Raw genomic sequence first — 26,335 nt, forward strand, 5'->3', positions numbered from 1 at the left:
AAGAGAGAGAAAAGTGATAAAAACACATCCCATGTCATTTGAAACGACGTAGTAAAGGCTATGGATTGCATCCAAATCATTGTACAAAAGAATTTTAAAATGTGGAACTGTGCATTAATGTGCCATGCTTTTATTGTGCTTGGTTGCAATGTAATTTTTTATAATGCGCGCACGCACACACACACACACACACACACACACACAGAGAGAGAGAGAGAGAGAGAGAGAGAGAGAGAGAGAGAGAGGCATGCATTTTGGTCTTACCTTATGTTCTTCTAGTACTTCCATGATTTCACCATCAGACCATAACCTACTACGTTTTCCCGGCTCCATACGGCTTTCTTCTAAGACAATTTCTCTTCCCATGTCTCGAATATGGTCATGCATCATCAAGCATTCACCATCCCATCTATTTTCAAATTTTAGAAGGGATCTTTTTATTAATCTACATATTGCTGACTTTGGATGATAGCCACAAGCTTCCCATATGGAAATTAGAGTCTCTTTCGTCCATCCAATGAAAAAGCATGCAGCATCAAGAAATATGGCTTTTTGATTATCGTTTTCTAGGTTGTCATAGCTTATCTTCAACCTTCTCTGGACTTCTACAGGAGGAATTTCTTTCAAAGTCTGTAATGTACTTTCCCATGTTTCTTTGTCGCTATGGTCTGACAGATAAGACCCAAACACCTCTAGAGTTAAAGGCAACCCTTCAGAATGTATTGCCACAACACATGAGAGTTGCATATATTCTTCAGGAGGTTGTTTGCTTTGAAAGGCATGCCAACTAAATAGTTGAAGAGAATTCTCATGATCTAGAAATGGGGGTCTATATATTTTATCTGTACTGACTTTAGCTATGTTCAAAATATTTTCATCTCTCGTTGTGATTATGACCCGACTTCCTTGACCAAACCAATTGAGCCCACCAGCCAAAGCACCAATCTGTTCTTTACTATCCACATCATCAAGAACAAGAAAAACTTTTTCTTTACAAACTCTTTCTTCTATTAATTTCTTTCCTCTATGTAAATCTTCAATGTCATAGTCGCTTTTGAAAATATCTTTAAGAAGTTTCTTCTGCAAAGACACTAGACCCTTGCATTGTGTTGCTTGTTCTCTAACATCTGAAAGAAAACTGTGCCTATCGAAGGTTGGAAAGATCCTATTGTAGACAGCCTTGGCAATAGTTGTCTTCCCGATGCCACCAAAACCACAGATTCCCACGAATAGAGCATCATCAAAGCCAATATTTAACAATGATAGCAGATCATTTATTCTGGAACCCATATCAATAGGGTACTCGCACTCAGCCAAATGCGTGCTACTAACCAATTCACTCAGGGCCCTTTTGACAACTGAATCAACTAACTCTGCTGAATTCCTACAATTATTTTATTTAAAAAAATAAAGTCAAAACAAAAATAACCCATTAAGATCAAGCTATCTTGTAAAGAAAAGAACATATAAATTCAAAATTTTTTTATGGAATGGAAAGCAAGCAGTAAAAAAAAATAAACATTAATGAGAAATTGAAGTGAAACGGATGGAAATAGAATGATGGTCTAACAAAATGAAATAAATAGATAATCGTTTAATTAAGTTTTGAGAAAAAAGAAAAATTGTGGGCTTTAGACTTACATAGTATCTTTGAGAACTTCTCCTTTCAAATTCCCGACCTCTCTCAAAGCTTCCCTCCAACTCATTACTATATCGGCCTCGAAAATCTCCTCGTGCTTCCTAAACGCTTCTTCAAAACTTTCGGTCTGGTTCCGAACATGTGATGGGTCAACGTGAAAGAATATGGGCAAGACAATTTGACCATTGGATTTGTAGCATTGAAATATATAGGCAAGTTCCTGCAAGCACCATTTGCTATCTGCATAACCTTTAGAGAAGACAGGGATCGAGATTTTTGACCCCTCTATCGCTGTAAGGAGGGTTGAGCCAATTGCATCTCCAGTCCACAAGTTTTCATTATCAAGAAAGACATCGATTCCTGCATCTTTCAGAGCTTTGTAAAGAAAACAAATGAAGTTATTGCGAGTATCTTCACCCCTGAAGCTGAGAAACACATCGTAACTGGAAGATCCAACTGTGGAGGCAACAGAGGAGGAGGAGGAAGCCGAATCTAGTGCCGCCATGAAGTTGGAAGTTGTAATTGCAGACAAGATCAGATGATGTTCAAAGAGCTCTTTTTTTTTCTTATTTTTCCCTCTCAATAAACTTTCTCTACCAATTCACCCAAACTGATCAATTGCCTTTTACGAAATCATAGTTTAAATAAACGAGTACTGACTCTGCTGACTGACTTTCTGAGTTGCTATGTCTAATTTTTATTCCCTTAATAATAAATAATAGTAATAATTATATCTACTCTCCTCTTGGTATTCTTTTGAAAAAGTTGGAACATGCACTAAGATTTTAATAGCTTTCTTGGTTTCCAAGTTGATAACTAAAAGGAAAGGAATGTGTTTGACAGCTTCCGCGTGCTTCTCAGGAAATCATAATATATGGAAGTGCATTGCTCCATTGTGGAAGTCGGTCGTTTTAGAGTCTTCTGTATTGGGTCCAAGGATTTGGGGGATGATATTGGTATTGGATATCGATCGATTTTGTCTCTATTTTTATTTTTTAAAGTATTATTTTTTTACTATTTTATTCTGAAATGATACAGATAATCCATCTAGTTAGGGATCGGGGATCGGTCACAGTCAATATCAATCCGATACAACCAATATGACCGATCCCAGACCGATACTTGAAACCATGATTGGACCCATCGGGGGATAAACTTCTTTGAAGCATTGAAGCAATTGTTGCTCCACTATGGAAAAGGAGACTCGGCTTTTTTAGTTGGGTGGGGTATGCTTTTGGAAATTATGATTATTCCTTTTTAGCTTTTATATTGGGCCCATCACTATACATTATGGGTGAAGTTGTTTGAAACTTTATGTAGATGGTATTATTTGAGGTATCTTTTAAGCTTAGGAAATTTAGAATCATATATAAAGTAAAGGAGACTACGCCACTTTAAGTCAGTCGTCTGTGACGTACGCTTTTGGAAATTATTGTTTTTGTCCATATAGGGATAAGAATCTAATCTGAGCAATCTTGACCAATCCAATCTGATTTCTAAAACCATATCAAGTATGAGAAGGAGACTTTGAGTGGATAGTATTGTTTTAGGAGACAATAATTAAGTTAGTTTTGATCTTAGAAGGACGAGCTAAGATATGAAGAGGTAGAACTTTGTGGTGGTAAAAGAGAATGAGGGGGGAAAAATGTTTTTGTGGGGGGGGGGGAGTTGATCCTTGCAATCCAGACACATATAACAAAGTAGACCTTGGCCAGAACTAAGTTTCTGAAAACAGAAGAGTGAGAAGAGAATTTTCCTTGTCATTCAATTTGATTGTCCTTTGTTTTCACTTTGTGGTTACATGCCACTCATCTTGTTCACAGGAAAGATGTTCATCTCACTCAGCAGAGCAATATTCCAAAAAAAAAAAAAAAAGGATGTCGAAAAGGAATCTTTTATCCTATCCACTGGATAGTTTTCAAATCCAACTACTGTGGTGTGTTCCAGGTTACTTTGATTCTTCCCACTTCTCTTTTTTGTTTGGATTTCACTAATCGTGAGTGCTTAACAATATTATTAGTTATAAGCCAAAGTTTTCTACTTAAGTCATTCACCTGGATCAGTAAGCTTCTCCAAAAAGGCTTTTCCAGCACCTGAATTGATATTCACAAGCATGAAACATGTGACATCCAAGAATTCCACCACTCAACTACCCAGCTAGTAAATTTCTTGGTTTCCGAGTTGATAATAAAAGGAAAGGAAAGTATTAGGCAGCTTCCACGTGCTTCTCAGGAAAGCACAGTATGCTTTTGGAAATGAGGATTTTTGTAGCTTTTTGGTCTCAAATTGATATCAATTCGGATTGAAATGATATCATTCGAGATCGAATTAAACTGACCATGATTGAGAATCAATCTCAGCCAAAACCAATCTAATCTGAACGATTCTGACCGATCCGATTGGATTTTAAAACCACACTATCAAGTATGGAAAGGAGACTTGGTCTTTCTATGTCGGTGAGGTGTGCATCTTGGAAATTTCTGTTTTCTAAAGTCTTCTGTATTGGGCCCGTCGATGTGTATTGTTTTCTAAAGTTTCTCCACCATGGAAAGAGGGTTGGTCTTTGATTTTGTTTTTGTTGGGTGAGGTATGCCTTTGGAAATTATGCTTCCTTTTTAGCTTTCGTATTGGGCCCATCACTATACATTATTTGTGGGTTTTTTTTTTTTTTTTTTCTTGTGAAAAGGTGGTTTGAAACTTTGTGTGGATAGTACTGTTAGAGGTATCTTTTAAGCTGAGGAAATTGGAATCATAATATTACCTGGTTGTAAGTCAATATTTTAGTTGGGATGAGTTTAGGCCCGGATATCTGGCCCAAATCAAAACATATTCAAGACAGATTTTGGCTAGGGGATTCTTTTTCTCTTTAGATTTGATTTTAGTAGGGGACTCAGATGGAGTCCTTTTAAGAAAAGTAGAGAGAATATTTAAGTTAACAGATCAAAGTATGCCATTGGAACTCTTGGGAGTCTAGGCATTACATAAAAAGATTACTTGGCTGAGGATGAGACACATTGAAGGAAAAGAGAACAGCTTCATGCATGATCTTGTAGAGGGAATTGATTTGGTTGGCTTTTAGAGGCCATATTCAATTGCTGTGGCAGATTTCTTGCAGCAACAAGAAGGGCCCTCATCACAATTTGATGATGAGTCATTTGGGTGTGTTAGTGAATATTCCAAGCTGGATAAAGGATCTGTCTCTTGATCCTGGTCTAGATTGTCATAACATTCCGAATTTTCCTCTTTCTTTCCTTGGATATCCATGATGTATGGTACAATATCCTTTAGTGGTTTAGTTAGTGGCTGCTTTTGACAATTTAATTGGTTTTGGCATTGGTTGGTTAGGTGACAAGGCCAAAGCAGAAGCCAGGAGCCTTGCTCAAGGAATTGCAGCATCAGTAAAGAAGCAACATGTAGTGCTGACGCTTGGTTGGATTAACCTGTTATGGTCCCTTATCCCAAACACTAGGTGAGTGGTGAACCTGCCCGGTTTTACAATTCAGGTCCAGGGGTACTAGACCTCGGTTACACATAGCCACACCTAACCCTTGTAACAAATCAATTGCATGGAGACTAGAGCTAGAGATGCCTATTAACACACAACGTCTTTAGACCAATGGAACACCCTAGGTGGATTTGCTTTGTAGTTAATTGCTTGTTTCTATCTTTAAATAAAAAAAAAAAAAAAAAAACCTAGCGATAGGGTAAGTGGATCCTATATATGCCGTGTCAGAATATGGAGATCTCACATCCCATGCCGTACGAATAAAAGAAATAAGATCAATTTATAGATATAAATGTTTTGTTAGGGTTATATAACATGTGATGATGCTAGTCACATTTCTAATGCAAATATGCCATATTGGATTTTATGACATTGAAACACGTAAGACTCATAAAAAAAATTAAAAAAAAAAATCGAGGGGTTGAATAATATGATTTATATTCATTTAACAACTAGTTGGCCAGATGATGTTTATGACCTTAACATTTTCGTATATATAAAACTGAGATAGTTTATTGTGGATTCCTTAAGTTTTTGCATAAAATTATGAAAATATTTTTCAGACATTAGGTGTCATATTAACTTAAATAAGGTGAAATGAAAAGGCAAAAAAAATTCCAGTTACCAATTTTATACGAAATTGACATACAATTTGTGTTTAAATAAGGTGAAATCAAAAGCCTTTGGTTGAAGAAGGAAAGATATACCTCTCCTATAGAATCAATATATTAATAATAAGACAATAAATCATAGGTTCATCTAGTTTTAATGGGGACAATAGAAGCAGTGTTAACAGGCTTTTAGTTGTGTTTAGTGATTGAAGAATGTAGATCTTAAAATTAGTTTCCAAGGATGAATACTCATGTTTTTTTTTCCTATTAATTTCTTGCTTCTGCTTTTAAACCTTTTCCTACAAGTATGCCCTGCCCTTTTCCATTGTGGCTGTTTAAAAATAAAAGCTGAGAAATTTTAAGTGTTTTCGAGTACTCATCTAGGAGTTCATGATTTCATAATCTTTATGCTTCATGTACTTTCACATTCCTCAAGATACTTTATTTTATAAATAGTCATTATGCTTCAAATATCAGTCCCCATATCATCTTAATTTAGCCCTTCCACAATGACTGGAGTTCTGTTGTAGTCAGCTAATTAATTAGTTCTTTCACATTGATCTTGAAGCAATGCGTGTAGAGTTGTGCAAGTCAACTATTGATGTACTTTGGCAAATTATCTTAAAAAAAAAGACCATATATAGCTTTTAGACTTATATAAATAACATCCAAAAAGGGTTGGTACAAAGGAAAAGTCTACAATCTTGTATAGAACAAACACCTGGTTAGCACTAGGGGTGAAACAAGGCCTGGTTGGGCCGGGTTTCTTAAAATCCTAACCCAACCCTAGGTCCCAAAACTCAACCCAACCCTAACCTAACCCTGTCGGGTTCATGCTCAGGCCCAACCCTACCGGGCTCACGGTTGGGCAGGGTTGGGTCGGGTTGACCCTAACTGGTCTTCGTAGTGGAATCACATTTTAATCAGTAGGATTTAATTCCAATTTCAATTCCTGATATGAATTGAAATCCGATTTTTTAATTAAAACTAAAATGAATTCCTCCATTAAACTATACTGAACGTGATATTTTATCATTCTTTCATGGAAATTCCATGTGCCCCTATTTTTTCATGTGACCATTTTTTTAATCCCCTCCATCAAAAGTCAACATATCAAGACATAATACAATCACTCACTGTTGTTAGAATTTCATCTTGATCTATAATAATGCTTAATTTTCAATATATAAAGACTAAGAAACTCAAGTACTACAAGCCCCCACCTCTCCTCATTTCTTAATTCATGGCTCTATATATGGGTTTTTCCTTTGGCTTTGTGCTTTCTCTTTTGGCTATACTGGTCTCTATCATATTCTTGTTACACAAGAAACTCAATGAAAACAACAAGAAAATCCCTTGGTTATGAGAGGCACCTGCATTCTACAAAGCACAATAATAATTAAAGTTAAACTCAAGGCGGGTTAAAGTCAAGCTAGGTTTTCTATGCCTCAACCCAGGCCCGGCCCAACCCCACACAAGGTTGGGTCATGTTGGCCTTCATAGTCGGGTTAGACAGGGTTCAGACTCAAGGCGGATTCGGATTGTCAGGGCTAAACTTACACCCCTAGTTAGCACCATATCTGCAAGGGGATATTGAGAAGTTCTTTGACTCTTCATGAATAATCTGGTTTAGAGAAGCATCCAGGAAAAAATGCGGTGCATTTGTTTTTGATAGTTGGAAATTTTCCTTCTTATTTCTTTTTGTTGATTTTCTCTTCATCATCACACAGAAAACATTCAAACAAGTATAAGAAGCAATACTGACAGTGATGTTACCAATTAAATATAAAAATGAATTAAAGTAGAAACCTTCCATAAGATGTCAAGAGAACCTTCTTCTTATAGAAGCAAATATCAGGCTTTTGTTTGCTTCTTTCCCGAGAAATCCTTCCAACAGATCTGTTCAAGGTGTTAGCTAAGAGCTTCAACAACCTAACCTTTAGAATTCTGATCCATACAGCTAGTAGGAACTGAAACACCTGTTTCCAATATGGGTTCACACTTCAAACTTATAGATTGCTTGGTGAGAACCCCTTTGCCACTTAAAACATTTGTGCCAGAGATGTAAGGAAACTGAAATTACAACACATAATTATTCCATTGTAAATTTCCTTCTAAAGTCTTTTCGAAATGACTAATATGATCAAAAGGTGGATAGTGTGCGTACCTCCATGTTGTTTGTGCTAAAAGAATTTATTTTCAGCAATACAGGATTTGTGATGAGATTCTATATGCTCATATCAATTTGCCTTGCATCACCCCCAAACATGAGAGGTGATCGATTTGGCCATGGACCATAAAGTCACCTGCACCTAAGAAAATTTTGTCACCTCTCACTAAGAAAAATTGAACTCTATAACACCCATGACTTGAAAGGAATTAAGTCATTATAGAACGCACCCACATACCTGAGTTCTTTGCTCATCTGGACTGAGATTAGATAGTCTATGTGGCCCTTCTTTGACACCTAGTATACAAAAATATCCATATTAATTGAATTTTAGCTTTTACTTCATCAAAGTATCTGCCCTTGAAAGCTCACATATGAAAATCTTCAAGCTAAACCTAAATATTAAGCAAGTTGTTTTGTAGACTTTTGCCTGGTTCAAGAGATTATAACCAGGCAAGCAGTAATAATTTTGTTCTATGGTCATGGACCATTAATCTCTTGTCTTGTGTAGGGATATGCCCATATAGAAAAGCAGACCTTGGCCAGAACTTTGTTTCTGGAAAAAAATTTTTTTTTTTGAGGAGAGAGTTTCCCTTAAGATTCAATTGATTATGTACTTTGTTTACATTTTGTGGTTATATGCCCTTTTTTCATCTTCTTTAACAAGGGAAGATGGTTCATCTGACTCAACAAAGCAGCATTCAATGAGAACTTGTCGAAATGTATCTTTTATCCTATCCATTGGATAGTGTTCAAATCCAACTGTGGAGTGTTTAGGGTTACCATGTGAAGGCTTTTGAATTGGAGAGTGGAAACAATATAAATAATAAGGCATATCAGACTAGTCTCAAAAAGTCTGTTTTAACATAATTGAGAAAGCAAGGGAGATGGAGGTAAAAGAGTTCAGTGCTATTGTTTTTCCCTGAAACATGAGCTGTTTGCTTGTCCAATTTCTGTTCTTCTCATAATAAAGAAGAAATTGAATTATGCCTCTTGAATCTGTTTATGTGTTTATTTTGATTCTTACCACTTCTCTTTTTGTTCGTCTTTTGCTAAATTGTGAGTGATTGCAAATTTCAGAAGTTATAAGCTAAAGCTTTCTACCTAAGTGTCACCTGGATCAGCAAGCCACCCCAGTAGTAGCATATCTAAGTCAGGCCATGACTTCCCCTGCAAACCACTGGCTCCTACCATGCCAGCATTAGCAAAGTCCCTATTAGAAAAGTTCATATGTGCATTATAAACCACACGTGCACACAACGAACATGTGGACCAAAAACTCTACGGAGTGATCAATAAAAAAAATTTGACACTGGCTGCTACATCTTCCTACTTATCCCAATCATTTCCGGTTATCCTATGCATATTCACAACTATTTACATTCTTGGCCATGGCAGGGGTCGTATGGGTTCTGGGAGAGATGGAATACATGATGGAGCGGTCAAGCTCCCTCAAGATCTATAATTAATAAGTAGACTGATTCAGTCTCCTTCAAATGAGAATAGTCTAAACTGGATTAGAACTAACAATTACAGTAGAATAAGACTGTTACAATTCACCTTTGACAAAGTTCTCATCTCAACAACATCCAAGCCATTACCAAAAAATGCAGTCATTCTTTATTGTAAAGACATAAAAAAAACAATCAATATTAGTCACCAATTAGAATTTTTATGGGCCCATTATAACCTTTAGTTTTAAAAAGTTTTTTTTTCTTCCCAATGGTTTCAGAAACTTCTGTTGTGAAGTCAGTCCTGTAATTTATATCCCTTGAAAATTTTCATTTACACTGATCAAGACCATGAACACAGGGACATATCAGTTGGACGCAATCAAATTTTACCAAAATCCATGCCCCATTCCGCATAATGGTGATAGTGACCTGAAAAAGGCTTTTCCAGCTCCCGAATTGGTATTACAAGCATGAAACACTGTGACATCCAAGAACAAGCACTTTGTCCACGTCCTATATCATGAGCCTTAAATTGTTTACCAAACACCTCATTAGGACCTCCCTAACAGGAACACATGCAAATCAAGGTCCAAATAATTGCAGAAATCAAAAAATTTTGTCTCAACTTTGAAGCCATTCTTTTTCTTTTACAGTTTCAAAAATGAATTTTTTTTTAGTAGTTTGGGATTTGTCTTTGGTCTTTATTTTACTCCACATTGTAAGTGGAAGATAATTTCAAGGGACTTTATAAGGCAAGGCAGGGCAGGGCAGGGTAGGGGAGTGGCTAGGGTATTGTGGGCAAGGACTTGTGATTTGCCTGAGGGGTTTAAATACTGCTTAAGGACACTGCCCTGTAACATGCCTCAACAGCATCCTTTCCGGACTTTCTGCAACGGGTTTCTCTTATAACTACTTTTCTACATCAGGCCACCAATGAGAGAACTGTTTAATTCATTTCATTTGAGTTTACACTTAACCAGGCATGAGTGAAGTTTAAAACAACCTAATGGTGAAGAATTTGACATCATTTAATACCAAAAGGAAAGAAGAAAAAGAAATTGAAATTGTATAGTAGGGAAGAAGAACAAGACCTTTGTGATGTCCAAGATTGGTGTGTTTGCATTGACTGCCTGCGCACTTATTCCCCTCATGACATGAATCCCAAACTTCAAACCCATGGCATGAACTTTTTTTTTTTGTTGTTGTTAAAACCATGGCATGACCTTGCTTGGATACTTCAGAAAACTCTTTACCACCCTTAGAAGAAGAAGGCCAATTGTCTGGATCGGGATCACCCTCCCCCATTCATCTATCACAGCATATCATGGATGTGAATATACTGAAGAAGCATTCACATTCCTTTTATACAGGAGGAAATCAACTACAACATACTACAAAATAGGGAGAGAGAACCCTATTCTCCATTGATAGTGAAGCAGGATCTCATCTCACCGGGGACGTAGGCAACCTTGCCGAACCTCGTAAAATCCATGTGCATTGTTTGTTTTGTTTTTCCATTATCTTCTGCATCGTTTTAGGGTTGCATTTCTACAATTGGTGTGTTAGCATTGAATGCATAATTGAATGCATATGCACTTATTCCCTCATGACATGAATCCCAAACTTCAAACTCATGGCATGAACTTGCTAGGCTACTTCAGAAAACCACCCTTAGAAGAAGGCCATTTGTCTGGATCAGGGATCACCCTCCCCCATTCATCTATCACATCATATCCAACTGAATATACTGAAATACCATTCACGTACATTCCTTCTATACCAGAGGAAGTCAACTTCAACATGATACAAAATATGATTTAAGTGTCATGTAAAAGATTTCACTGTTATAATCATTGGAGAAGGAGTAATATAACAATTGTTTCAATTACTTTATGTGTTGGTGTTATTAATCTGAAGTCTCTAACCTTAAAGCCATGAGCAAGTAGACTGTTAGTGATGACTTCTGCATTTATTAGGAACTCATCTTCTGAGATGATTCAGTAGATGGATTCCAAACTCTTGGTGGGTTGTTAGCATCATATCCTGCAAGCAAAGCTTCAGATGGTACACAGTAATTATTATTTAAATTAATAATTAGAATGTATATGAAAAATAAAATTAATTCAACAAAACTACTTGAATTGGTGTTGGTACCTTTAACAATCAGTGAACTTCAGAATCAACAGTTGTCTCATCATTCTTGTCCAGAAGAAATATTTCCATAGTCATGCTAATAGAAGGACCTTATGCCTCAATAGTAGAGACCCTCAGAAACAGGGTCGAATCCTACACGACTAAAGAAATGGGATATGGTACTCCTCCTCCTCCATTGCTGGTTGGGCCAATAATTTAATGTCACTGCTCCACCATCATCATCAACATATGACCAATTGAAGAAATCTGCTACTGAACTCGAATTAGGCTTTTGCTGGTCAGGTTCTCTGTTCTTGAACAAGATCTCCCAGAATTTTAATTTGAACCGGTATGTACGGATATATAAAATCTCAATAACATCTTTTTCTTGCAATGGAATCCCAAACCAGTCAAAGCCTTTGAAATGGTGAATGTAGATTACATCTCGATCAGTAGTATACTCAAGATCCTTAATTCTCAGCGTATGAAAGCACTTCATTTTTTTATCTTTTTGGTGGATACAAGCACAAATTTCTATATTGGTCCTTAATATGTGACCCTCTTTCACTTTCAGATTGTAGTCAATGGTGGAGAAGAATTCCAGAACAAGGCAAAGAATAAATCCATTATTATAGATCCCATTATTTGCAGTCAAGGAATAACTATAACTAAGTTCCCTGTCGTTTGGTAAAAGTGTTCCCTGCAAATAATAAGGGGAAAGGAAAGGGAAAGTCAATAATCAAATTATTAAATTAATTGACAGTGAACTTCTAATAGTTCCAATTAGTTTTATGGGAAAATAGAACAAGGACTTGGACCTGTATCTGCCTTGGAGTACGTGTCAAGTTATAGCATCCTTGTGCACTCAATTCTTTCAACGATTCTGTTCCCTCAAGGCCTGGAATCTCCTCTAGCTTTTTGCAATACCTAAGATTCAATGTTGTCAAATTTTTCAGCTTTGACAAATCTGGTCGTCGTACCAATGAAACACATTTTTCACAACAAAGTTCAACTAAACTTGAGGGAAGCATCAAGATGTATTTCAACTTCTTGCATTGACAAATCATTAATTTCTTCAAGGTTTTCACAGGTGACATATCTATTGGGAGAGACTGAAGCGACCTCAAATGATTGATTTCCAAATTCACTAAATTTGAGAGCATTAAAAAATCATCAGGGAATTTAGAAATATTGGTCCAAGTTAGGTTAATGCTGTGCAGCCGTCTCATTCTTCCCATTGATCTTGGTAGCTTCACTAGTTTAGTGCAATCTTCAGCATCTAATACCTCAAGCTTCTCTAATAGTCCAACACCAATGGGCAATTTCTTGAGTGAAATGCACCTTTTGAGAATAAGCACTTCGAGAGAACTCATCCTGGAAATGTTGTCTGGGAGTTCTTCTATTTGTGTCTTCGTCAAGTCAAGCTTTACTAGAGATTTTAGATCACCAATGGACTCAGGCAATTTTTTGAATGAATCACAAAATATGAGAATAAGCTCTTTTAGAGAATTCATCTTGGAAATGCTGTCTGGGATTTCTTCCACTTTTGTCTCCGTCAAGTCAAGCTTGACTAGAGATTTTAGATCACCAATAGACTCAGGCAACTTTTTGAGTGAGTTGCATGATTTAAGTGTAAGCTCTTTGAGAAAACTCATCCTAGAAATGCTGTCTGGGAGTTCTTCAATTTGTGTCTCTGACAACTCAAGCTTGACTAGAGATCTTAGATCACCAATAGACTCAGGCAACTTCTTGAGTGAATTACACGATGTGAGGATAAGTTCTTTGAGAGATCCCATCTTGGAAATGTTGTCTGGGAGTTCTTCCATTTGTGTCTTCCTCAAGTCAAGCTTGACTAGAGATTTTAGATCACCAATGGACTCAGACAACTTTTTGAGTAACCTACATGATGTAAGAATAAGCTCTTTAAGAGAACTCATACAAGAAATGTTGTATGGGAGTTCTTCTATTTGTGTTTCCCCCAAGTCGAGCTTCACTAGAGATTTTAGTTCACCAATGGACTCAGGCAACTTCTTGAGTGAATTACACCATATAAGAGCAAGCTCTTTGAGAGAACTCATCCTACAAATGCTGTCTGGAAGTTCTTTTATTGATGTATCCGACAGGTCAAGATTGACTAGAGATTTTAGGTCACCAATAGACTCAGGCAACTTTTTGAGTGCTTCGCATGATATGAGAATAAGACTTTTGAGCTGACACAACTGCCCAATGGAGTCATCTAACTCATCCAATAAATAGCATCCTCCAAGATATAATTGCTCCAAGTAAGGGAACCATGAAAAGTCCGGAGACTTAGATAGATAGACACAGGTACTTAGATCAAGAACTTTCAACTTTTGGAACCGCTGTCAAAACAAAGGAAAACATATATTACTATCCATAAAACTTAACAATCAAATGACAAAAGAAAAAGTCAAATACTATACCTGATTTTCATCATGAGGCCTGATTTTCCAAACTTGTTTAACATTGCTCTCTGATATGTTGAGATAAACTAATCTCTTATGATAAAAGTTAGTAGGTAAAGTATCTGAAGGTATGTTTTTCCACTCGAAACATCTTAATGAAGAAGGAAAGTGTGAAAGGTCTCCCACAAAGTTTGATGAACTAATGTTAAGAAATCTTAGATTAGGCATCATCTCAAAAGGTTCACTAGTGAAATTAATAGGCAGCTTTGAGGCATAGGGGATACTCATGCCTTTTATCATATCAGTTCCCTATAATAGAAAATAACTCAAGTTAATGGAAATTGGTGGATAATAGTAACCAAAAAAAGAACAATGATATAAGCACATCCATATCATTTGGAGAGGTGGTGTACAAGCAGTTGAGTGCATACAATCATTGTCCAAAAGAATTTTAAAATGTGGAAGTGTTAATGCAACACACACACACACACACACACACACACACACAAATATACCTTATTTCCTTCCAATACTTCTAAGATTTCGCCATAAGACCATAACCTACTACGCTTTCCTGGCTCCATACGGCCTTCTTCTAAGACAATTTCTCTTCCCATGTCTCGAATATGGTCATGCATCATCAAGCATTCACCATCCCAACTATCTTCAAATTTTAGAAGGGATCTTTTTATTAATCTGCATATTGATGATTTTGGATGATAGCCACAAGCTTCCCATATGGAAATTACAATTTCTTTCTTCCATCCAATGAAAAAGCATGCAGCATCAAGAAATATGGCCTTTTGATAATCATTTTCTAGATTGTCATAGCTTATCTTCAACCTTCTCTGGACTTCTTCAGGAGGAATTTCTTTCAATATTTGTATTGTACTTTCCCACTCTTCTTTGTTGCTTAGGTCCGATAGGTAAGAGCCAAACACCTCAAGAGCTAACGGCAACCCTCCAGAATGGATTGCTACAATACGTGAGAGTTGCATATAATCTTCAGGAGGTTGGTTGTTTTGAAAGGCATGCCAACTAAATAGTTGAAGAGAATGTTCTTGATCTAACAATTGAGGCCTATATATTTTATCTCTGTTAACTTTAGCGACGTTCAAAATATGTTCATCTCTGGTTGTAATTATGACCCTACTTCCGTGACCAAACCAATTGAGTCCACCAGCCAAAGCATCTATTTGTTCATTACCATCCACGTCATCAAGAACAAGAAGAACCTTTTCTTTACAGACTCTTTCTTCTATCAATTTTTTTCCAGTATGAAAATCACCTATATCAAAGTCTGCTTTGAAGATATCTTTAAATAGTCGTTTTTGCAAAGACACTAGACCCATGTATTGCATTGCTTGTTCTCTAACATCTGAAAGAAAACTATGCCTCTTGAAGGATGAAAAGATGTGATTATATACAGCCTTGGCAATAGTTGTCTTCCCGATGCCTCCAGAACCACAGATTCCCACGAAATGAGCATCCTTGGAGCCAATATCTAATAATGATAATAGATCATTCACACTGGAATCCATTCCAACACGGTACTTACACCCAGCCAACTGTGTGCTACTGACCAATTCACTTAGAGCCCTTTTGACAACTAATTCAACCAACTCTGCTTGATCCCTGCTATCATTTCATTTATATCAAAAGTAAAATCACAACAATAACTGATAAGATCAAAATATCTAGTAAAGAAATAACATATAAATTTAAAGTTTTTGATGGAACAGAAAGCAGTAATATATATATATATATATATATTAACAATGAGAAATAATCGGTATGAGTAAAAATTTGAAATATGAGAGACCTTATATACGAAGTAGGGGTAGTGTGGTGACTTTTCAGTTAGGCTCATATGTATTTGCAACTGGAACAGATGGAAATGGAATGGGCTTAAAGGAATGAAATATATGGGTAATAACTAGTTAATTAAGTGTAAGATATGATAATAAGACTACTAAAAGAAAAGGGTTCGAGACTTACTTAGTTTCGTCGAGAACTTCTCCTTTCAAATTCCCTACCACTCTCAAAGCTTCCCTCCAACTCTCCACTATATGGGGCTCCAAAATCTTTTCGTATTCCCGAAATGCTTCTTCAAAACTTCCAGTTTGGTTCCGAACATGTGATGGCTCAACGTAGAAGAATATAGGCAGGACCATTTGACCGTTGGATCTTTGACATTGAACTATCTGAGCAAGTTCAAGCAAGCACCATTTGCTATACGCATAACCTTTAGAGAAGATAGGGATCGAAATCTTGGAGCCCTGAATCGCTCCAAGGAGGGCTTGGCCAATGGCTTCTCCAGTCCTCAAATTTTCACTATCAATAAAGGCATTAATTCCCCTGTCTTTCAGAATTTTGTGAAGGAAACCAGTGAAGTTATTGCGAGTATCTTCTCCTCTGAAGTTGAGAAACACATCGTAATTGCTGGAAGATCCAACTGTGGAAGCAGCAGAGGAGGAGGTGGAAGCCCAATTTTGTGCTGCCATGAAGTTGCAGTTGCAGTTGCAGTTTCAGTTGCAGAGAAGAAAATGACCAAAGAGATCTTCTTTCTCAACGAGTAGCAACAAGTATTCGTTAGGATCGGATTACACTGATCAGGATTAGGAATCAGTCTCAACCAATACCAATCTAATCTGAACGATCCTGACCGATACAATCGGATTTTTAAAACCAGACTATGAAGTATGGAAAGGAGACTTGTCTTTGTATGTCGGCAAGGTGTCCATCTTGGAAATTATGGTTTTCTAAAGTCTTCTGTATTGGGCCCGTCCATGGCTATTGATTCAAACGTTGAGACAAATTGCTCCACCATGGAAAAGGAGTCTTGGCCATCTTAGTTGGGTGAGGTGTGTTTTTGGAAATTATGCTCTTGTTTTTAGCTTTCGTGTTGGGCCCATCAATATACATTATGGGTGAAGTTGTTTGAAACTTTGTGTGGATAGTATTATTTGAGGTTCCTTTTAAGCTGAGGAAATCTAGTACCGTACCGAAGGTAGTGAAGCATTGTTGGGTTAGAGAGTGGATCAGGTTTATGTTCTTGGTTCATGAATTTGGAATCTATTTTTTCTATTTTTATTTAATAGATTTCAAATCCATGGTCCAATAACGTATGAGATTGTTCTTGTACATGAACTTGATCCAAATTTATTGGGTCAAACCATAGTTTAAATGAGAACGCTAAAAACAATCAATATGATAAATCACCTTCTTCTTATATGTACTTATCATCTGTGATGGATCGACCCGAGTTGAAGGATTGAATGTATTATCTTCTTGAGCAGACATTGTGAGATTTGGGGGTTTTTTTTATTTTAGGATTTTTTAGGCAAGAGTTCTTGCTACAAGTTCGTGTGTTCTTGAGAGAACTCCGTTGTAATCTCACTCCAATATAATGAATCACCTTCTTCTTCCTCCAAGTATGCAGCACACCATATTGGTGTAAACCTCATTAAATCTCTGTCTTAGGTGAATGTGTTCTACTTTCCTTTGTGTTTGTTTTAACTGTTATTATTGTCAAGCCTCTGACCTTATACCCATGGCCAAGTAGACTGTTAGTGATGACTTTTGCATTTCTAAGGAACTCATCTTCTAGAGATGATCCAGTCATAATCGTTCCAGCCTCTTGGTGGGTTGTTAGAATAAGCTTCAGATGATGCCACGTAATGGCTAATTATCAATCCTTTGGAAATGAAATTAACCTGTTTGTGCTTGGTGTTGACACCAGTAACATATCGCCAGAAAAATAAAACCTCCATAACTATTGTTAGTTGTTGAGAAAGTTGGACTCAGGCTACATAAGAAAAGGACCAGTACAAGAGACGAGGCCTCATCACAAAAACCTGTAGTGAAATTGTTTCAGAAACAATCCCAAACATTATTCATTGCCACAAAGCAATTGCATTCTCACAACCAATGATCCCCCGCTCCGGGCTTATTGTACTAGATTCAAAATCTGAAAAAGAAAAGAAAGAAAAGGGTCATGTTAGAGATCTATGGGAGAAAGTAAAACCCATAACCCTTAATTTTATGGATTGATCAAGTTGAGAAAGATATAAACAAATATCAAAGGAAGAATATTTTTATTTAAAATAATTTTAATTTTTTGGAAGATAGGGGGAAAATTAAATTAAATCAGTAACTAGAATATAACAATACTACTCGAATTTCATAATGCATAAAATTCTGATCAGTTGGGATCAGCTAAGTAGATGAATTTACAGTACAGTGCCTCAAAGCTTCTCATTTCAGAATCCATAGCCACACATACTCCACTAATGAGCCTTGATTGGATTTACTATCATCAGAATGGGGATCTCTTACAGGGAAAGCAACAGTGTGGGCTCTCTTCAACTCCTTGCATTTCACCTATAAAACAAAAAGCTAATAATAGGCTATTCAAAGCTTGTTTATCATTGCAATTAGGAATGAAAGAGTTTCAATTTCTAAATCTCAGTTCATTTTTCTATATCTCTGGGTAATTGCTCCAGTTAGTGGCACCACTTCAACATTAAATAAAAAATAAAGTGATAAAGAAATGAATGTTCTCTTCATCCTGCAGTATTGTTTATGAAAGTAAGCGAAGTTTATACCGCTATTTGTACATCATTAGTTGGATTGGTTTTTTGAAAGGGCCAATAAACAGAACAAAGATAAGTGTCACATATTCAATTACAACATACTAATGCCCCATTCCGACTGGATCAGTTAGCCACACCAGTGGTAGCATATCTAAGTCAGGCTATGACTTCCCCTGCAAATCACTGGCTCTTACCATACCAGCAATAGCAAAGTCCCTGTCACAAAAAATCATGTACGATATAAACCACACATGCTCACAACTGACAAAGCCCTAAGACTCAATTGACTAATCCTTCAAATAAAAATAGTATAAACTGGAAAATAACCAACAACTAAAGTAGAATAGGATATTTAAAATTCACCTTTGACACAGTTCTTATATGATTCTATTAAGTTTGTCTCGAATTCTTGACCCGTTTTGAAGATTGACCCGATCCGACATATTTTGGTGGCGACCCGAATGGAAAAATTTCTGAGATCTGTGATGGAAGCAGAGGGGTTGGGCCGGATCGACCGCGACCCGATGGGTCGACCCACGTTTTTGGAATATATATAATGTACTGTTGCTTATTGAGAAAGTCATTGTATTCTAGGGTTTTCACGAAGCTAGGGTTTCAGGGCGAGTTCTTCCTCGCCGCTGCTAGGGTGTAATCTCTCTTCTGCATAGTGAATCATCTTCTTCTTCGCCCGAGGACGTAGCACACCACCCTGGTGTGTGAACCTCGTTAAATCTCTGTGTCGTACGGATCTATTGTCTCCCTTTATTCGTGTTTCCTGGTGTTTGATCTAACATGAAGAACCATTCACAATCCTTCTATTCCAGAGAAAGTCAAACACAGCATACTACAAAATAGGGAGACACAAGAAGAAAAAGGATGGAGTAATATAACAATTGTTTCAATTACTTTATCGTGCGTAGGTGTTATTAATTTGAAGTCTCTAACCTTAAACCCATGTGCAAGTAGACTGTAAGAGATGATTTTTGCATTCTTTAGGAACTCCTCTTCTGAGATGATCCAAGAAAAGGAGCCATAAGAGCTCCAGCCTCTTAGAGGGGTGTCAGCATCTTGGCCTGCAGGCAATTCCCTGTAATGGAAAAAAGAACCAAAAAATAAAAACAGTAATTCTATCATTTGATATGGATAATATCTTCATATAAATTTATTTCGGGATAAAAGCGTGCCCAAACTGTTTCACTCTCTCTCTCTCTCTCCTTCCTCCATGGAAAAGACCCCCTGCCCTCTTGTATGCATCCCTGCATGCATGATTGGTTTCCAGCCCTGCATGCATGATTGGTGAATGAGTGTCTTATGAAAAGATCAATGCATCACTTAAAATCTTTAGAAACTAAATTAAAATTTAAATAATTTCATGAAAAAAACAGTACTCTTGAGCTATCATGTTCATTTCTCAATAGATGATGTCATGAGGGTGAGAAGGCAATGACATAAGACCTAAGACTCAATTGAGTGATCATAAGTAGACTCATTCAGTATCCACATTACTGATTTATTTTCCGGCAGTAACTTTTACTGTTTTTATTTTCCAGGAAAAGATAGGCCAAAATCCTTGCTAAACCCTTTAAAGTAAGCTAAAGAACCAACCCAAACATCTTTGTAGAGGGTACATCTGAGGTCATTACCTGACTTCAGTTTAGTGTTGGCATCCCCAAACAGTTTTCACCTCTGCAGGAACAATTGATGAGGTTGTTATAACAAAACCTATTGTTTCATTATGCCTCAGCTTCTTCACTATCAAAGGGGAATCCTCCATCATCATCATCATCATCATCATTTGCTGGCTGGTTAACCTTGCTGTTCAAAAGTCAGGCTAAGAGAAGGACCTGCCTGCTGCCTCATCATCTTTGTCCTGAAGAGCTCTCTTACTGCTCCTCAAAATCTCTCCCTTTTCCCCCCATTACATCAGAAACAGAATTGAATCTAAAACGCCTCAAGAAACCTTGTTTTTGTTGCTTGTTGGGCCAATAATGTAATGTTATTTCTCCACCATCATCGTTGACGTATGACCACTTAAGCAAATCTGGTACCATCAAGTGACTCGAATTAGGCTTTTTCTGGTCAGGTATCCTGTTCTTGAACAATATCTCACAGAATTTCACTGTGCCTATGTCTGTTCGTATATCTAAAATCTCAATGGCTTCTTTTTCTTGCAACGGAATCCCAAACCATTCAAAGCCTTTAAAATGGAGAATGCAGATTATATCTCGATCAGTAGTATACTCAACATCCTTAATTATCAGCGTATGAAAACAACTGATTTTTTTAACTTTTTTGTGGATAGTAGCTGAAATATTTGCACTGATGCTTCGTAGATCATCTCCCAAATACTGATGGGGCTTAGGGAGAGGCAGGAATTTCAGAACTATGCAAAGAATAAAACCATTATTATAGATCTCATCATTTGCAGTCAAGGAATAACTGTAACCATATTGACCTGACAACCTGCCGGGTAGAAGTGTTCCCTGCAGAAAAATTTATAACCAGGAAAAGGGTAAGGGAAAGTGGAAGGAGCCGTCAAACATCAAAGTAATAAATTAACTAACAATTTCAATCAGTTCCAATTAAATTAAGTAGGAGAAAACAAGACGATTGAAAGTTATGGACCTTCATAACCTTTATAAGGCTCGGAGTATATGTCAAGTTACTGCATCCTCGCGCATCCCATTCTTTCAACGATTTTGTTCCTTCAATGCCTCGAATCCCCACCAGTTTTGGGCAATAACTATGGTTTAATATTGTCAAAAATTTCAGCTGTGACAAATCTGGTAGTCGCAACAATGAATCACAATGTGCACAATCAAGTTCAACCAAGCTTGAGGGAAGCGCTAGAATGTATCCGAAATTCTTGCATTCACAAATCTTTAATTGCTTCAGGCTTTTCAAGGGTGTCATATCCACTTTGAGGGATTCAAGCCTCAGCTGATTGATTTTCAGCTTCATTAAATTCTGGGTCATTGAAAAATCATTAGGAAATTTAGTAATACTCATTTGTTTCAGGTCAATAGTATCCAAATATTTCATTCGCCCCATTGATCTCGGTAGCTTTTCTAGTTTAATGCAACCTCTCATATCTAATACCTCAAGCTTCTCTAATAGTCCAACACCATCGGGCAACTCTTTGAGTGAACTGCATGATTTAAGAATAAGCTCTTTGAGAGAACCCACCCTAGAAATGCTGTCTGGGAGTTCTTTTATTTTTGTCATCAACAAATCAAGCTTGACTATAGATTTTAGATCACCAATAGACTTGGGCAACTTTCTCAGTGACAAACATAATCTGAGAATTAGACTTTTGAGCCGATTCAACTGCCCAATGGACTCGTCTAACTCATCCAATAAAGAGCATTTTCCAAGATCTAATTCCTCCAAGTAAGGAAACCATGAAAAATCTGGGGACTTAGATAGATACTCACAACAACTAAGATTGAGAACTTTCAGATTATGGAACCGCTGTCAAACAAAAATACAACATACATATATTAAAATCCATAAAACTTAATAATCAAATGAGGAAAAAAAAGTCAAATACTATACCTTATTTTTATCTTCAGTCCTGATATTCCAAACTTGTTCAAATTCGCTCCCTGGTAGGTCGAGATGAACTAATTTCTTATGATAAAAATTGGTTGGTAGAATTTCCCGACACTGTCCCCCAAACCATCTTAATGTAGAAGGAAGGCATGAAAAGTCTCCCTCAAAGTTTGCGTGTGCAATGGAGAGAAATCTAAGATTGGATATCATCTCAAAGTGCTCACTAGTTAAACTAATATGCCAGCTGAATGGGAGACTCATGCCTTTGATCATATTCATATCAGTTGCCTATAGTAGAAAATAACTCAAGTTAAATTGAAATTATAGTTAACAAAAAACCGAAAGAAAGAAAAATTCATTGATAACGGTTTATCCCATGCCATTTGGAGTGTCATAGTAAAGGCAATGGAGTGCATCCAAATCACAACCTACCATGCTTACACGCTTATAAGGCTTCCCATATAGAAATTATAGTTTCTTTCTTCCATCCAATGATAAAGCATGCATCATAAAAAATTATGGCTTTATGATAATCATTTTCTAGAGTGTCATAGCTTACTTTCAAAATACTTTTGACTTCTTCAGGACTGATTCCTTTATATGTTTAATGCATTTTCCCACTCTTCTTAGTTGATTAGGTCTAATATGTAAGATCCTAACACCTCTAGATATAAAGGCAACCCACCTGAATGGAATACCGCATTTTGTCAGAGTTGCTTATAAACTTCAAGAGGGTTAGTTGTTTTGAAAAGCGTGCCAACTAAATAGTTGAAGAGACTACTCATTATCCACATACACATACACAGAAGCTTGCGTTTAGGTCTTACCTTATGTGCTTCTAATACTTCCAAGATATCTCCACGAGACCATAACCTACTACGCTTACAGGGCTCCATGCGGCTTTCTTCCAAGACAATTTCTCTTCCCATGTCTCGAATTTGATCGTGCATCCTCAAGCAGCAGCCAGCATACATATCATCTTCAAATTTTAAAAGGGACCTTTTAATTAGTATGTGTATTACTGACTTTGGATTATATCCAAGAGCATCCCATATGGAAATTATAGTTTCTTTCTCCCATCCAATGAAAAAGCAAGCTGCATCAAGAAATATAGATTTTTGATAATCATTTTCTAGATTGTCATAGCTTATCTTCAACCTTCTTTGGACTTGTTCAAGAGGAATTTCTTTCAAAGTCTGTAATGTACATTCCCACTCATCTTTGTCACTTAGGTCCGATAGGTAAGACCCGAATACCTCTAGAGTTAAAGGCAACCCTCCGGAATGAATTGCCACATCACGTGAGAGTTGCATATATTCTTCAGGAGGTTGTTCACTTTGAAAGGCATGCCAACTAAATAATTGAAGAGAATCCTCATGATCCAGCAATAGAGGCCTGTATATTTTATCTTTATTAACTTTAGCCATATTCAAAATATGCTCATCTCTAGTTGTAATTATGACTCTACTTCCTTGACCAAACCAATTGAGTCCACCAGCCAAAGCACATATCTGCTCTTTACTGTCAACATCATCAAGAACAAGAAAAACCTTTTCTTTACAAACTCTTTCTTCTATCAATTTTTTTCTTCCATGAAAATCCCCTATGTCGAAATCTATTTTGAAAATATCTTTAAGAAGTCGCTTTTGTAAAGACACTATACCCATGTACTGCATTGCTTGTTCTCTAACATCTGAAAGAAAACTATGCTTATTAAAGGTTGAAAGGATGCAATTGTAGACAGCCTTGGCAATAGTTGTCTTCCCGATGCCACCAAAACCACATATTCCCACGAATTGAACATCATTGGAGCCAATACTTAATAATGATAATAGATCATTTACTCTAGAATCCATATCAATACGGTTCTTACACTCAGCCAAGTGCGTGCTACTGACCAATTCACTCAGAACCTTTTTGACAACTAATTCAACTGACTCTGCTTGATCCCTGCAATTATTTTACAAATATAAAATCATGACAACAATAACTAATAAATCAAAGTATCTAGTAATGAAAAGAATATATAAATTTAATTTTTTTATTGAATGGAAACCAACCATTATGAGCAATTGGCACGAGTAAAAATTGGAAATATGCAACCTTATAAACTTTTTTTTTATTTTTTATTTTTTTGGTAATGAACCTTATAAACGAAATATGAAGTAGGGGTGTGGTGGCTTCTCATTTAGGCCAATATGTAATTCCTACTGTAACAGATGGAAATGGACTGGGCTAATGAAATGAAACAATTAAATAGATAACCTTAAGAAAAAGTTTTTGGATCGAGACTTAGTTTCGTCGAGAATTATTCCTTTCAAGTTTCTTATCACTCTCAAACATGGAATCAAGTATCGATATCAGATTGGCCGAATCAGATTAGTATCGGCTGAGACTGATCCCTATCCTTAGAAAGGTGTCAGTATCATTTGGGTATCGGATATCGATCCGGATCAGTGGATCCGACCCGACCTGTTAAAAAAAAAATATTTTTTATAACTTAAACTCAGAAGAGAGAGCTCTGCTTCTTTACGAGGACAAAGACATTTTGGGAACTTGAGAAGGACGAAACTTGAAAGTCAATTCCCATTTTCCCTTCTCCCCGTTCTCCCATGCCTTCGCTTCTGATAAATCGAGGAGAACAGCGAACCACTCTCTCTCTCTCAGAGACTGTTACTGTGAAATTGCACTCAGCCCTCTATATACTTCAGTGATTTTTTCTGGAGCAACCAGGTGGATGTTTTGTCATCAGATTCATATTCCTCAAGACTCAGATTAAAAAACTGAAAATGGGTTTGGTAAAGCAAATTAATCCAAGAGATAAGAACACAATCAGTAAACCCACCAAGGAAGATAAATTGGAAGCCAAGACTGGAAGATCGAAGAGCAATGTTATAGACTTTAAAGCTTTCAGTGAGGTGGCTACAAAGGTGGTCCCTCAATATTGAACATGGCCCCACCAAAGTTTCTGGAAGCAACAGATTTCAGGCCATGGACTGAGGATGTGGCTTACGACGCAGTAGAAGTGAAACAGAGACTCCTGATTCTCATGGCTTTCCAAAAATCGTGGCTTTGAACTTCTGGCGTTAGAAAAGCTAATTATTGCTGAATTATTTTTTTTTTTTTTTTTAATATAATTCATTCTTTCATTTGGGGTTTTTCATTTTTCTGAATGTTTTAGATTTAAGAAAATTTTTTTTTTTTGACCGATCCTAGCCAATACCATGACCGATCCAGGAAAGTTGTATGATTTTCGATCCTTAGTCCTTATTGATACTGATCTATATCGTATTATGAAGATTTTTAGAAATACGCAACCTTATATATGAATTACAAAGTAGGGGTATGGTGGCTTCTCATTTAGGCCAATTTGTATATCTAAGTGTAACATATGAAAGTGGATTGGGCTAATGAAATGAAACAATTAAATAGATAACCTTAAGAAAAAGTTTTTGGATTAAGACTTACTTAGTTTCGTCGACAACTATTCCTTTCAAGTTTCCTACCACTCTCAAAGCTTCCCCCCAACTCTCTATTATATGGGGCGCAAAAATCTTCTCATGTTCCCGAAATGCTTCTTCAAAACTACCAGTCTGGTTCCGGACATGCGATGGCTCAACGTAGAAGAATATAGGCAGGATCAATTGACCGTTGGTTCTTTGACATTGAACTATCTGAGCAAGTTCTAACAAGCACCATTTGCTATCCGCATAACCTTTGGAGAAGACAGGGATCGAGATTTTGGACTCCTCAATCGCTCCAAGGAGGGTTGGGCCAATGGCTTCTCCAGTCCTCAAATTTTCATTGTCAATAAAGACATTAATTCCTCTGTCTTTCAGAGATTTGTAAAGGAAAGCAGTGAAGTAATTGCGAGTATCTTCACCCCTGAAGTTCAGAAACACATCATAACTGAAAGATCCAATTGTGGAGACAGCGGAGGAGGAAGCCGAATCTAGTGCCGCCATGAAATTGAAGTTGAAGTTGAAATTGAAGTTGTAGTTGCAGTTACAGTTGCAGTTGCAGAGAAGAAAAGATGTTCAAAGAGCTCTCTATTTTTCTTTCAAGAAACTCTCTTGGTTTGTTTATAAATTGGTTTTGTTAGGAAGTATTGGACTGACTTGACTCAATTGTCTTTCACAAAATCATAGTTTAGGAAAATGAGTGGAAGTCTGGGTGCTGAGTGACTTTCTGAGTAGATAATATTTGTCATCAACCTCACCACTTGATTATAAACGACACATGTTTAGGTG

At 36.8% G+C, this 26,335-nt stretch overlaps 4 protein-coding genes across 14 annotated transcripts; all 4 read right to left on the reverse strand.

Moving 5' to 3' along the window:
- Positions 1 to 34: 34 nt before the first annotated feature.
- Positions 35 to 1,290, reverse strand: LOC122062619 (disease resistance protein L6-like). The gene is made up of 2 exons (XM_042626269.1): positions 265 to 1,290; positions 35 to 58 (listed from the first exon to the last, which is right to left on the reverse strand). Exons 1-2 carry the CDS (start codon positions 1,288 to 1,290, stop codon positions 35 to 37), a joined length of 1,050 nt encoding a protein of 349 aa, XP_042482203.1.
- Positions 1,291 to 1,558: 268 nt separating this feature from the next.
- Positions 1,559 to 2,419, reverse strand: LOC122062602 (TMV resistance protein N-like). Its single transcript, XM_042626231.1, has one exon. It carries the CDS (start codon positions 2,142 to 2,144, stop codon positions 1,638 to 1,640), a length of 507 nt encoding a protein of 168 aa, XP_042482165.1. The 5' UTR covers positions 2,145 to 2,419; the 3' UTR covers positions 1,559 to 1,637.
- Positions 2,420 to 7,437: 5,018 nt separating this feature from the next.
- On the reverse strand, positions 7,438 to 16,650 carry LOC122062609 (disease resistance protein RPV1-like). 5 transcript variants are annotated; one of them, XM_042626244.1, is made up of 9 exons: positions 15,937 to 16,650; positions 14,454 to 15,573; positions 13,957 to 14,247; positions 12,331 to 13,875; positions 11,534 to 12,212; positions 11,305 to 11,434; positions 8,164 to 8,222; positions 7,923 to 8,061; positions 7,438 to 7,828 (listed from the first exon to the last, which is right to left on the reverse strand). In XM_042626244.1, exons 1-5 carry the CDS (start codon positions 16,440 to 16,442, stop codon positions 11,631 to 11,633), a joined length of 4,044 nt encoding a protein of 1,347 aa, XP_042482178.1. In that variant the 5' UTR covers positions 16,443 to 16,650; the 3' UTR covers positions 7,438 to 7,828; positions 7,923 to 8,061; positions 8,164 to 8,222; positions 11,305 to 11,434; positions 11,534 to 11,630. The 5 variants fall into 5 exon arrangements, 4 of the variants coding, with proteins under 4 accessions (XP_042482178.1, XP_042482177.1, XP_042482180.1 ...); XM_042626243.1 differs by lacking the exons at positions 7,438 to 7,828; positions 7,923 to 8,061; positions 8,164 to 8,222 and adding an exon at positions 10,582 to 10,688; XM_042626246.1 differs by lacking the exons at positions 7,438 to 7,828; positions 7,923 to 8,061; positions 8,164 to 8,222 and adding an exon at positions 10,582 to 10,688 and having other exon boundaries at positions 15,954 to 16,089.
- Positions 16,651 to 17,685: 1,035 nt separating this feature from the next.
- On the reverse strand, positions 17,686 to 26,201 carry LOC122062610 (disease resistance protein RPV1-like). Of its 7 annotated transcripts, none has more exons than XM_042626251.1 (8): positions 25,554 to 26,201; positions 22,913 to 24,035; positions 22,089 to 22,373; positions 21,159 to 22,004; positions 20,177 to 21,016; positions 19,479 to 19,814; positions 18,180 to 18,321; positions 17,686 to 17,908 (listed from the first exon to the last, which is right to left on the reverse strand). In XM_042626251.1, exons 1-5 carry the CDS (start codon positions 26,048 to 26,050, stop codon positions 20,417 to 20,419), a joined length of 3,351 nt encoding a protein of 1,116 aa, XP_042482185.1. In that variant the 5' UTR covers positions 26,051 to 26,201; the 3' UTR covers positions 17,686 to 17,908; positions 18,180 to 18,321; positions 19,479 to 19,814; positions 20,177 to 20,416. The 7 variants fall into 7 exon arrangements, with proteins under 7 accessions (XP_042482185.1, XP_042482182.1, XP_042482184.1 ...); XM_042626248.1 differs by having other exon boundaries at positions 18,175 to 18,321; XM_042626252.1 differs by lacking the exon at positions 17,686 to 17,908 and having other exon boundaries at positions 18,019 to 18,321; positions 19,479 to 19,620; positions 19,724 to 19,814.
- Positions 26,202 to 26,335: the final 134 nt, after the last annotated feature.

This window comes from Macadamia integrifolia, unplaced genomic scaffold (assembly GCF_013358625.1).
Source record: "Macadamia integrifolia cultivar HAES 741 unplaced genomic scaffold, SCU_Mint_v3 scaffold108, whole genome shotgun sequence".
Lineage (NCBI taxonomy): Eukaryota > Viridiplantae > Streptophyta > Magnoliopsida > Proteales > Proteaceae > Macadamia > Macadamia integrifolia.